The following is an 11,601-nucleotide window of genomic DNA, read 5'->3' as shown; positions in this document are numbered from 1 at the left end:
GGTGGGATGCCTGCTGATATAGGGACAAGGGAGCCCCGCCCCCTGGTGGCTCCGCCCACCACTGGAAGAATCCCGCCTCCTTCCAGAAGCTTCCACATGTCCAAAGAGGAGGGGCTTAATTGAGTCCAACAGTTCACCACAGGCTTCAGAGTCAGCCTCGGGCAAACTTTCTCCACCTCCCCTAAACTATCAAATCAAATCAAATCCTTTATTGCCATCACAGACCAGTACAATAATTATACTTGGACAAAGAAGCTCAGTAAGAACATAAGAACGGAAGAACATAAGAACAGCCCCGCTGGATCAGGCCCAAGGCCAATCTAGTCAAGCATCCTGTTTCTCAGAGTGGTCCACCAGATGCCGTCGGGAGACACAGTAGAGCAAACCATAAAGGTTGTAATAGGGTCGTTAACCGTCAGACCAGAACATCGAAATTGGATTCCTAAGGAGCCCCTTGGCGAATTTCATCGGCTCTTAAGCAGAACTGAGCCACGTTATCAGACCTTGGGGTCCTTCACACGATCAAGAGCTCTCAGAGAGGAGAGCTGGTCTTGTGGTAGCAAGCATGACTTGTCCCCTTAGCTAAGCAGGGTCCACCCTGGTTGCATATGAAAGGGAGACTAGAAGTGGGAGCACTGGGAAATATTCCCCTCAGGGGATGGAGCTGCTCTGGGAAAAGCATCTAGGTTCCCAGTTCCCTCCCTGGCAGCATCTCCAAGGTAAGGCTGAGAGAGGTTCCTACCTGCAACCTTGGAGAAGCCGCTGCCAGTCTGTGAACACAATACTGAGCTAGATAGACCAATGGTCTGACTCAGTATATAGCAGCTTCCTATGTTCCTATGTTCCTCTCTTCAACCCAGGTTTAGGAGCTGTGTGTACTCTCTAAATTTCCATTTGTGTGGATGCAAGGTAAGAGGGAAACCGGGGTAGAAGTGATTGAGGCTATTCACACGAGTGTGCAAAACCGGGCTAAGGGAGCCCAGGCTGGTTTTGCACGCTCGTCTAAACCGCCAGGATTGTGTACCACGTGGCTACGTGGCAGCAAGCCCACAAAAGGCACCTCCTGCTAAAATGTGGTTAAGGGAATGAGCCATGTGTCAACCGTGGCTGTTTGCCAATGCCTTTGCACATCGCATTATCAGAGCTCTGAGGGGGAGGGCAATGCACAACGGTGCATCCTGGGGCCCCCCCGGCCCCCGGAGTTGCTGATCACCTGGACGCTCATCTGCGGGGGAAGGTAGGTTTCACCCGCCTTCCCCACAGCCTGTCCACGAGCTCTTCTCATGGATTGTGAGAAGAGCCTCTTTGTCTGTGTGCATGACCTCAATGAACAGACTGATTCACAAAGTACAACACGGCATGTTTCACTATGTACACCGTTTAAACATATCGACATCATCCAGCAGCAAATCGGGAGTTATATTAGGACATTAAGCCTTAAAGCATTCGAATATTAAAATCCTGAAAAGATTCACCAGCACTCAACGACAGCACTAAATAACTCCAATCCCTTAACTAACCCTAAATAACTGACAACCTATCAAGGAATCAAGGATCAGATGGGCAGTCAGCAGTCATCATAGTTTAAATGCTGCTGCACACTACGTATGCCGAATGGAAGGCTTCCAATCAGAGAGCCATAAAGAAACATACAATTGATCAGCTCTTTCTGGGAACATAGTTAAAATTGGGGTAATAAAAGCATTACGGATACCCCTATAAAACTAGCCCGCTGGGACTCCCCAAAATACGGATCATGCACCCCTCAGGGACGTATTTTCAAGAGTCACAGTGGGCTTCAGAGGGAAGGGAAGATGGACAAAAATCACCCTTGTTCTAGAGCGCGTGCTGAGTTTTTCCTGCACTGGTGCTTCTTTGGACTGGATGTCAGCCAGGAACTGTTAGGTCATTGACACGGTGTCTTTGGAGATTAAAATGCTCACTGACTGATTTCCGGATATTCTTGTTCTTAATGTCAAAAGTGTGACCATTTGGTCTTTGTCTTGAAGGTAGCTGGCTTTGTCCAAAATAAATTTCTGAAGGCCACGAAGGCACAATATTAATCACACCTAGAGCACCTTCCTTGCAATGTAAGGCTACATCCAACACCTGGGGCTTTTTAGTTTAGAAAAAAGACGACTGAGAGGCCCACATTTCTGCTCCCTCACGCATAACGTTAGAAGCAGGGGTCATCCCCTGAAACCTAGGGCCAAGGGCCAAGAAATTTAGGACCATCAAAAGGAAGTACTACCCGAAAGAATTTGGTATCATCTGCAAATCTGACCACCTCGCTGCTTACCCCAACTTCTAGATCATTTATGAATAAATTAAAAAGCACCTGTCCCAGTACAGATCCCTGGGGGACCCCACTTCTTACTTTCCTCCATTGCGAAAACTCTCCATTTATACTTTTTAAACCTTTAAACCATTGAACTATTGTACCTTTGAATTTTTGAACCTTTGAACCATTGAACCATTGAACCTTTGAACCATTGAACCTTTGAACCATTGAACCTTTGAACCTTTGAACCTTTGAAACTTTGAACCATTGAACCTTTGAACTCCAACCTTGCTATGCCCCTGGACCCCAGATTTCGGGCCTGGTCCCTGAAGGTGTTAAAAGGTGTTAGTAAAATAAGAATTAAAATTTATAGGTGTTTCCTTTGTGTGCATTTACCTAGATTGGAATTTCTATGACAGCAATTGAGTATCCCCTTTGGGCAGAGCAGAGCCATCATTGACAAGGATTAACATAGACTTCTTGCAACAGGAAAGGGGAGCTCAGCCTCTGGCCTCTTCCACAGACATTATCTGATAGTGAGTTACCTTTTAGCATATTGATAGCTCAGGCCTAGCCCTTATGTTTCTGTGAGTGCCAATTTCACAATACAATGCTGGATTGCCTCCTCTTCACAGAGCAGTCAGCAGAGGCAGTCACGAGACCTGGGTGTCAGTTCACCTTGAGTTCTGTTGGGGACACCCCCCCTGACCCCAACATTAAACCCAGAGCCACCAACCCAGAATTATATGGAACCCAGGCCTGTGTCTGACTCCATTTTATAAGAGTTCTATTAAATGCCTGAACTCAAGGTGAACTGACACCCAGGTCTCTTGCCTGCCTCATGTACTGCTCTGTGAAGGAGGAGGCAATCCAGCATTGTATTGTGAAATGGGCATTCACAGAAACACAAGGGCTAATCAATATGCTAAAATGTAACTCACTATCAGATAATGTCTATGGAAGAGGCCAGAGGCTGAGCTCCCCTTTCCTGTTGCAAGAAGTCTATGTTAATCCTTGTCAATGATGGCTCTGCTCTGCCCAAAGGGGATTACTCAGTTGCTGTCTACAGAAACTCCACCCTAGAAGAACACCTGTAGATTTAGTCCTTTTAATAACACCTTTTGGGACCAGGCTCAAATCTGGGGACAAGAGAAGATGCCCATTTGCAGCTCAGAGAGGCAGATTTGCCTCGGGCAATGTCCCCTCCTCAAGATAGCAGCTAACAGAAGATGAGATTAAGATCTCCCTGGACTGGGCTAATATCCTGAATAATTAAAAGACATTATCCAGAAGGTAACAGCATTGTCACCTTTTTGGGGACCCAGGAAAAGATGAGGATATTTTGAATAGACTCTATGAGAGATCAAAGGAAAATACAACTATAAAGAATGAGGCTTACTGGACAGAGAGCAGGCAGTCTTGGGCCTACAAGCAAGATCAGCTCATGAGCAAACCAAGGGTTTGCTGCTAAGCCGTGGGGCAACAAGCAGGAACTCTGTCCATGGACAGGAACTGTCTGTGACTTCCACTGCGCAGTGAGAAGTCAAGACTTCCCCAGCCATGGTACCTTCACTCTCTGCCTCGCTCTGAGCAAACTGTCTGCTTGACCACCAGAAGCCAGACCACCGCTCCCAAGTTGCTATTTCCAGCTACAGCCTCTCTCCTTCAGCTGAAAGCCCCACCACTCTCAAGCCTCTGATCCGGGTAATATGCTGCCTTCACAAGCCTTGGATCCCTACTTTCCTCCTCCTTACTAATCACTGCTACCCCCTTCCTAAGCACCCCCTTCCACCTCCTTCTTTCTCTGCTTCTCTCAAAATGTTTTATTTAGGATTTGTTAGATTGTTAGATAGCTGTAATTACTGATTGCACACACATATGTTAGTTAGGCACATTACACTACACTTTGAATCGGAAACATGTTTTTAATGTGGATTATTTGATCCTGATGAGCAACTTTTTATAATAAAGCCCATTGAACTTTCTGAGTGTGTCTCTCTGTGTCTCTGTTTGCGCGCCCCGATCCTACATGGTCACCATCTCCAAGAACCAATTCAGTTTGTGTATGATGTGACTTTCCCTCTTTCCCTTTGAGCATGTATAGAGTGCGAAACCAGGTATACCGTATTTTATGGACTATAAGACTCACTTTTTCCCTTGAAAAATATCCGCCAAAATTCAGGAGCGTCTTATATGTTTTAACAGTTTAATATGTTAAAACTCTGAAAAACTGGATTAAAATTAAGGTGCGTCTTATAGTCCGTAGCGTCTTATAGTCCGTAAAATACGGTAGTTCACAACAGTTCAGGCATTAATTCATTCCTTAATAAAGTGGAATCAGACACAGGCATGAATTCTACACAATTCTTGGTTGGTATTCTGGGTTTAATGTTGGGTTACAGAGGGGTCCCCAACACTTCTGGGGTGATGTGAAGATCAGTGGAGGGTTCACAAACCAGAGCACAGAGGGTGGTGGGGAAAGGTTAATGTGTCAGGGGAAGATTCTGGGTCACTCCGATGAGTTATCTAACTTTTGTTTTCTAACTTTTGTTATCTAACTTTTGCAAAGAGATCACTTTCAATGTGGCTCGGTTTTGCTACTATGTTTGTATTACACGTCCGAGTCTTATGTAATGTTTCTTGTTGTATTGTCTGGTCTATGATCGTAATAAAGTTTATATTCCTGTAATCGGGGGTTAAACAAATGAGCACCCTGGCTCCCTGGGTAAGCATAGCACAGTTGGGACTGTCCCAAAGTGGGCAAAGAGATCCACGCCGGATTGTAGCCAGTGAGCCCACCCCATCTTTTGTGGGAGTCAATGAGAGAGGGAGCTGATGACATCATGAATCCGTGCAAGGGATGTTGGGATCTCACCCAGGTGCTGGGAGGCCAGGGTGGAAAGGAGTGGGATCCGTCCCAAGATCCGGGCATTCGTAGGGATCATCACCAGCCTTATTCAGACATGTACGAGTGTCAAGATGTCAGTACCCTCGTACGTGTGTTTGTGTGGATGAACATTAACTTGTGTCCATTTAAAAAGTGAACCTGGATCCAAGCCCTTTAAATGCACAGTCCAAATACGAAGTGTACTTCTGTACCTGCGTGCAGCATAACATGTGAATGATTGCACCAGTGTTCCCTCTAACAGGGATTCCCAGCTGTTGTGGACTACAACTCCCATGAAACCCAGAAAGGGATGCTGGGGTGTCATCTGAGTGCTGGGTGGTCAGGACCGAGAGGCGTGGTGTCTGTCCCAGGATCTGGGCATTCATAGGGATCATCATAGCCCTATTCAGACATGTATGAGGGATCATCATACCCCCTATCCATTCATTTCTGAGTGTAGAGATGTCCGTTCCCTCGTATACGTGTTTGTGTGAATGATTGTACCTAGGTCCATTTCAAAAGTGAACCTGGATACAGGTCTTTGGGATGCATGGTCTGGATAGGAAGTGTCCTTCTGTACCTGCATGCAGCATAACATGTGAATGAGTGAACCTGGGTGCAGAACTGTACACATGTTGTACGCGGGCCAGACATAATGTGTGAATGGGCCTCATGTTTCCAGCTCTTTTGGGAACGAATATAAGGGGGATCGGCTTTTTGAACATTCACTTGCAGAAAGGAATCCTGCTAACTAAGCAAAGAGGTACCTTTTTTTTACAGTGGCGATTCTCTTTGTTTGGCAGGGGAGAGCAACTGGCCCTATCCGTCCCCAGCAAAGCATCCCTCCAGTGGCTGTTGCTGATGTCTGTCTTTTGTATTGTTTTGAGATTGTGAGCCCTTTGGAGATCTGTCTGTCTATCTATCTATTAACCACTTTGGGAATGTTTGTTGAAAAGCAGCATAATAATTGTTGTCATATTCGTATTCCTTGTATATAGAAAGCTAGCCTGACAGGGAAATGGTTCCTACCAGCCTCTTCTGACCGGACATGTTCTTTATTTTGTTCCTCATGTTTTAAGGATGAGGAAGCTGTAGATCAGCTATGCATGCAGAAGGTCCCAGGTTCACTTCCTGGCAGCATCTCCAGGTAGGGCTGGGAGAGACTCCTGCCTGTAACCTTGGAGAGCTGCTGCCAGTCAGTGTAGACACTACTGAGCTAGATGGACCAAGGGTCTGACTCAGTAGGAAGCGTCATTGGTCCCTATTTTTAAGAAAGGAAATAGCAATTTCCCTTCTGTGGCCTCTCAGGAAGGGATAAGCCATCAGATTCTGCGGTAGATTCTCCTAGATTAATCCCCGCTTACAAGAGCCCTTGATGCCAAGTTTATAAGAAATGGACAGACAAATGGCAAACCACAACGTCATGCTTGAGCAAGCCATGTTTTTCTTTTTCCTTTTCCTTTTTTACATTTTCTTTTCACGCAAAGGGCAGCTGAGATGGAGCGAGGGTGAGGGGAGGGGAGTGTCAGAGAAAAGAAATGAAGCAGAGTGATCTCCATCAAAGATTTAGATGGTCTCCTTAGTGGGAGATTTTGCCGATGGCGGAATGGAAAGAAGCCAAACGGGGAGTTCTTTCCCTTCATGCTGGATGTCGTCATTCAGAATCTTCATCTGTCCCCTCAGGGCCCTGATCCGCCTCCACAGGGCCCTGATCCGTCTCCTCAAGGCCCTGATCCGTCTCCTCAAGGCCCTGATCCGTCTCCTCAGGGCCCTGATCCGTCTCCTCAGGGCCCTGATCCGTCTCCTCAAGGCCCTGATCCATCTCCTCAGGGCCCTGTTCCATCCACTCAGGATCTTCAGCTATCCAGCTAGGGATCTCATCCATCCAGCCAGGGCCCTCATCCATCCAGCCAGGGCCCTCATAAAACCTGTGCCACAAACCGTGGGGAAAGCAGCGATGACTGACCACTGCATCCTCGCCAAATCTCCTGTGATCCATGAAGATGGTGAAAGTACAGTCCAATCTCTGAGAACAGATTGTGGGGAAGCCAAGAAAGAAGCAAGTTAGAACAGGGTTTCTTAACCTTGGGGCCCCAGATGTTGATGGACTCCATCTCCCATAATCCCCCCCAAAAGGCCATTGGGGCTGGGGATTATGGGAATTGAAGTCCAACAACATCTGGGGTCCCAAGGTTAAAAAACCCCAAGTTAGAAAGGTTGGAGAGCCACAGAGAATGCCGTCTTCACCCTTGCCAAGATATTCAGGCTGGGGAAGGTGGTGTGGATGCCCTGAGTTAGTGCAGACATGGACACTGGGCAATACATCAAGAATTCTGCAAACATTTGCTTTCCTCGTTTATGAGGTTCTCGCTCTCACGAGGTTTTCTTACTTTGTGCATCATTTATCGCACAAGGCCTCTTTTGCCTTCAGTTTTTGAACTGCACAGATGTTCTTTAGAACGGCACATTTTGGATCTGGTTACATTTTTTAAAAAAGTCCCAATATGTTCTTCTGGATGATCAGCACCTTTAAAAAATATTCTTGTTTCCATTTCCAGCATCGGAATATAATCCAAAATGTTTTACAGAAGACCCCGGAACAAATGAAGGCAGTTGTTCAGCCAGGAAAGATAAACCCAGTAGTTTTTGTTAAAAAATAGGAGCCCTTTGGGAAAGAGAGCCATTTTGTTTATTGATTGATATCTGTCTGTCCATGTAAACCACTTTGGGAACTTTGGTTGAAAAGTGGGATATGAATATTCGACACCGTCATAATTTTTAAAGGCTCAAAGTTAACTCCTCCCCCCCCCGCCTTAAGAATGTAAGAACAGCCCGGCTGGATCAGGCCCAAGGCCTATCTAGTCCAGCGTCCTGTTTCCCACAGTGGCCCACCAGATGCATCTGAGAAGCCCACAAGCAAGAGGGGAGGGTGTGCCTCTCTCCTGCTGTTGCTCTCTGGACACCTTCAGAGCAGCAGAGAGCAAAAGGCAAGCTGTCACACCCATTAGGCAACGCTGCCCCTCCACCAGGCGCCCAGGGACATGTCTGCACCCTTCTTCAATCTTAGCTACCCCTGACCTAAGCTCTCCCTCAATAGAGGATGCCAGCTCACCTTCTGTTCGGCCTCAGGGGGTACCTCACAATGTCTTGGAAATACGGGCATACGTGGTAAATAATGCATCATGTAATGGTCCATCCATGGCTCCTCGGTGCAGTTGACTTCGACCAGAGGCATCCTGATCGTCACCATGTTTCCAATTGCTTTCTGGAAGGAAAAAAAGAGGAGAAGGGTGGCAATGCCGGCAGCTCAGACTGCTCCTTCGGGATGTGCAGTTTCGATGTCGAATGGGTTCGGTTCGGCAGTTCGGGGTCAAACTTAACACACACACACACACACACACAGAGAGAGAGAGAGAGAGAGAGAGAGCCCATTCAGGGGGTTCATGAGCACTTAAATTTTAAAATTTTAAAATTTTAAATTTTAAAGGGAGCCAGCGTGGTGTTGTGGCTAGAGTGGCAAACTAGGGCCGGGGAGACCCGAGATCAAATCCCCATTCAGCCATGAGACTAGCTGGGTGACTCTGGGCCAGTCACTTCTCTCTCAGCCTCACCTACTTCACAGGGTGGTTGTTGTGAGGAGAAACCTAAGTATGGACAACACCGCTCTGGGCTCCTTGGAGGAAGAGTGGGATATAAAATGTAATAAATAAATAAATAAATAAATAAATAAATAAATAATATTTGTAGTCATAGTAGTAATAGTTCTTGTGTTTTAATGGGGGGGGGAACCCCTTCTAAAACAGCATTGTGAATGCGGCTGCTGCAAGCCTGACGGTAAGGACAATAAGGGGATGATAAGGCACTGAAAGCTGAAAGTCTTGCAAAGCAATCACCTTTTTTCCTTCTCCAGGGGTGGAGACCCGGCAAAAAAATTGCTATGAGCATCCATCTCCCCTAGATGGCACCGGCCACCCTAACTACGTGGCGAGGAGATCACAGAGCTGACATTGGCAGCTACGATAGAAGAAGATGCTGAAAGGCATCATCATCTCATACTGCACGGGAGGAGGCAATGGTGAACCACTCCTGTATCTTACCAAAGAAAACCACAGGGCTCTGTGGGTGCCAGGAGTTGAAATCGACTTGACGGCACACTTTACCTTTACCTTTAAAAGCCAACAGGGGTAGAGCAGCGCTAATCCCGGCAGGTTATGTTTTAAAACATTTAAATATTTTAAAATGCAAATATTTTAAATAAAGAAGCTATTCTCACAAGCAGCGATGACCAGGTCAGGGAAGACCAGCCTGGTTTTTGCTGTGCATGAGAACCGCCAGGAGCCACACATGACTTGTCCCCTTAGCTAAGGAGGGTCTGCTGTGGCTGCATATGAATGGGAAACTAGAAGTGTAAGCCCCGTAAGAGATTCCCCTTAGGGGGATGGAGCCACTCTGGGAAGAGCAGAAGGTCCCAAGTTCCCTCCCTGGCAGCATCTCCAAGATAGGGCTGAGAGAGACTCCTGCCTGCAAACTTGGAGCAGCCGCTGCCAGTCTGTGAAGACAATACTGAGGCAGATGGACCTAGGGTCTGACTCAGTATACGGCAGCTTCCTAAGTTCCTATGCTTGCAACCATGGCAGACACACATAGGCCTCTCAGTAATGCACGGCGACGCTTCCTTGTGCCGGACCCCTGGAGTTGCCGGGCGAGCTGCAGGGGGCCCACAGGAGAGTCGCCGCTCGTCTGGGTGGGCGATCCTCCCAGGGGACCGCTTCTGATCGTCTGCGGGGAAGGTTCCCTCTTAAATCCGTAAAACGTAAGACCCTCTTTCCCTGCACCTAGCCCGCTAGCTCTTCACATGGATCCTGTGAAAAGCTTCAATATCTATCGAAATTTTGAATAAATAGAACATTTATTTTGATATACATTTCATATAAGAATTATTTAAAATACTCTCGAAATGGCCACGGTTCCAATCCAATCCAGCTGCCCCAATTCTGAGAGCAAAGTGCATCTGGGGGCAGAGCAGGGGCCATGAAGTATGAAGTAGGGATGTGCAAACAGGTTCAACGTCAAACCGGTTCAGTTTGACTGTTCGGGGTTGAACTAAACCACCTCCTGTTCGGTCCGATCCCGGACTGGCTTGTGAATTTTTTTAAAAAGTTTTTTTTTTTACACTTACCCCCTCTGGAGGAGTTGTTAGAGGTGGTGGGGGTGGGGTCCGCTGAGGTTCTCCCTCGTTACGCCGGACTCCCTTATGCCATAAATCTGCTGTTCGACTGCTCTTTGGCAGGGGGAGGGGGAACCTTCATGGCGCACCACCACCACCTGGAACAACTTTCCCGGAGGGGGTAAAAAAAAAAAATCTTGCCACCTCCACGCACCGGACCGGGGGAGGCTTTTCGAGGGGGTGCCAGAAAGAACTGGCCGGGTCCGGTTCGGGTCCGGTTCGGACTCAAACTGAACCGCATACGCTGGTTCCGTGGGAACCCCTGGTATGACGGTGGTGTTAAAGCCACCTAAAGAGTCCTTTCATGGCTTACCTTCACTTTCATACTGACATCTTCCCAATGCATGTAGTCCTTGCCTTCCTTTTCTTTCATGTACCTTCTCACCAGCTGCTTGAATAAACCCGTCATATGACTCATATATGGGCTGTACTCCGTCAACGATCTTCTCATGTCTTCCGCCCTTTCCTCGGCCCGTTCGTCCGAGTCCCAGTCTTGCATATGCCAGGCTTCTTCAGGCACATAGTCTTCTTCTGCTGTCTGGTTCTCCAGGGGTTCCAGCTCAGGCACATTTTCTAGCTCGGGCGGCACCTCTAGCTCTGCCACATCCTCGGCCTCTCCAGCCTCCTCCGACCCCAAGGCCAGTTGCCCAAGAAGCAGGGCCCAGGCCAGCAGCAGCTGTAAGCACAGCCAGGAACCTCTCATGGTGGCCAGGAACTGCAGAGAGCCCAGAGACTGCCTGCCTGGCTGGAGGTGGGATGCCTGCTGATATAGGGACAAGGGAGCCCCGCCCCCTGGTGGCTCCGCCCACCACTGGAAGAATCCCGCCTCCTTCCAGAAGCTTCCACACGTCCAAAGAGGAGGGGCTTAATTGAGTCCAACGGTTCAGCACAGGCTTCAGAGTCAGCTTCAGGGGAAAGCTTTCTCCATCTCCACGTAACTACATTTCATGCAACTCTGGTTTCTTTTTAGCGGAACAACTCTGATATCATGCAACCCTGGTTTATTTTCAGCTGGAATCCACCTCTCACTTTCCCCCTTTGCCAGACCCTCTGTTTCCCCAGCGTGGCCCTTCAGAATCGGACATCTAGCCTGCCCAGTGTTTTTTTCAGGAACCAAACCACTTAAAAAAATAAAATTATTTAACACATTTTTATACCGCCCCAAACCTAAGTCTCTGGGCAGTTTACACTGAAGCAAAATAAACC

At 47.7% G+C, this 11,601-nt stretch overlaps 1 protein-coding gene across 1 annotated transcript; it reads right to left on the bottom strand.

Moving 5' to 3' along the window:
* Positions 1–6,592: 6,592 nt before the first annotated feature.
* On the bottom strand, positions 6,593–11,145 carry LOC128337468 (uncharacterized). The gene is made up of 3 exons (XM_053278502.1): positions 10,709–11,145; positions 8,281–8,433; positions 6,593–7,194 (listed from the first exon to the last, which is right to left on the bottom strand). Exons 1-3 carry the CDS (start codon positions 11,096–11,098, stop codon positions 6,823–6,825), a joined length of 915 nt encoding a protein of 304 aa, XP_053134477.1. The 5' UTR covers positions 11,099–11,145; the 3' UTR covers positions 6,593–6,822.
* Between the last annotated feature and the right edge of the window lie 456 nt (positions 11,146–11,601).

This window comes from Hemicordylus capensis, chromosome 14 (genome assembly GCF_027244095.1).
Source record: "Hemicordylus capensis ecotype Gifberg chromosome 14, rHemCap1.1.pri, whole genome shotgun sequence".
NCBI lineage: Eukaryota > Metazoa > Chordata > Lepidosauria > Squamata > Cordylidae > Hemicordylus > Hemicordylus capensis.
This window is presented reverse-complemented; position numbering and strand designations above follow the sequence as displayed.

Coding starts and splice junctions, on each gene's coding strand:
- LOC128337468 (XM_053278502.1), bottom strand. CDS start 11,098: ATGAGAGGTTCCTGGCTGTGCTTACAGCTGCTGCTGGCCTGGGCCCTG. Junction 8,434..10,708: donor ATGTCAGTATGAAAGTGAAG/GTAAGCCATGAA, acceptor TTTTCCTTCCAG/AAAGCAATTGGAAACATGGT. Junction 7,195..8,280: donor CCCCTGAGGCCGAACAGAAG/GTGAGCTGGCAT, acceptor ATCTGTTCTCAG/AGATTGGACTGTACTTTCAC.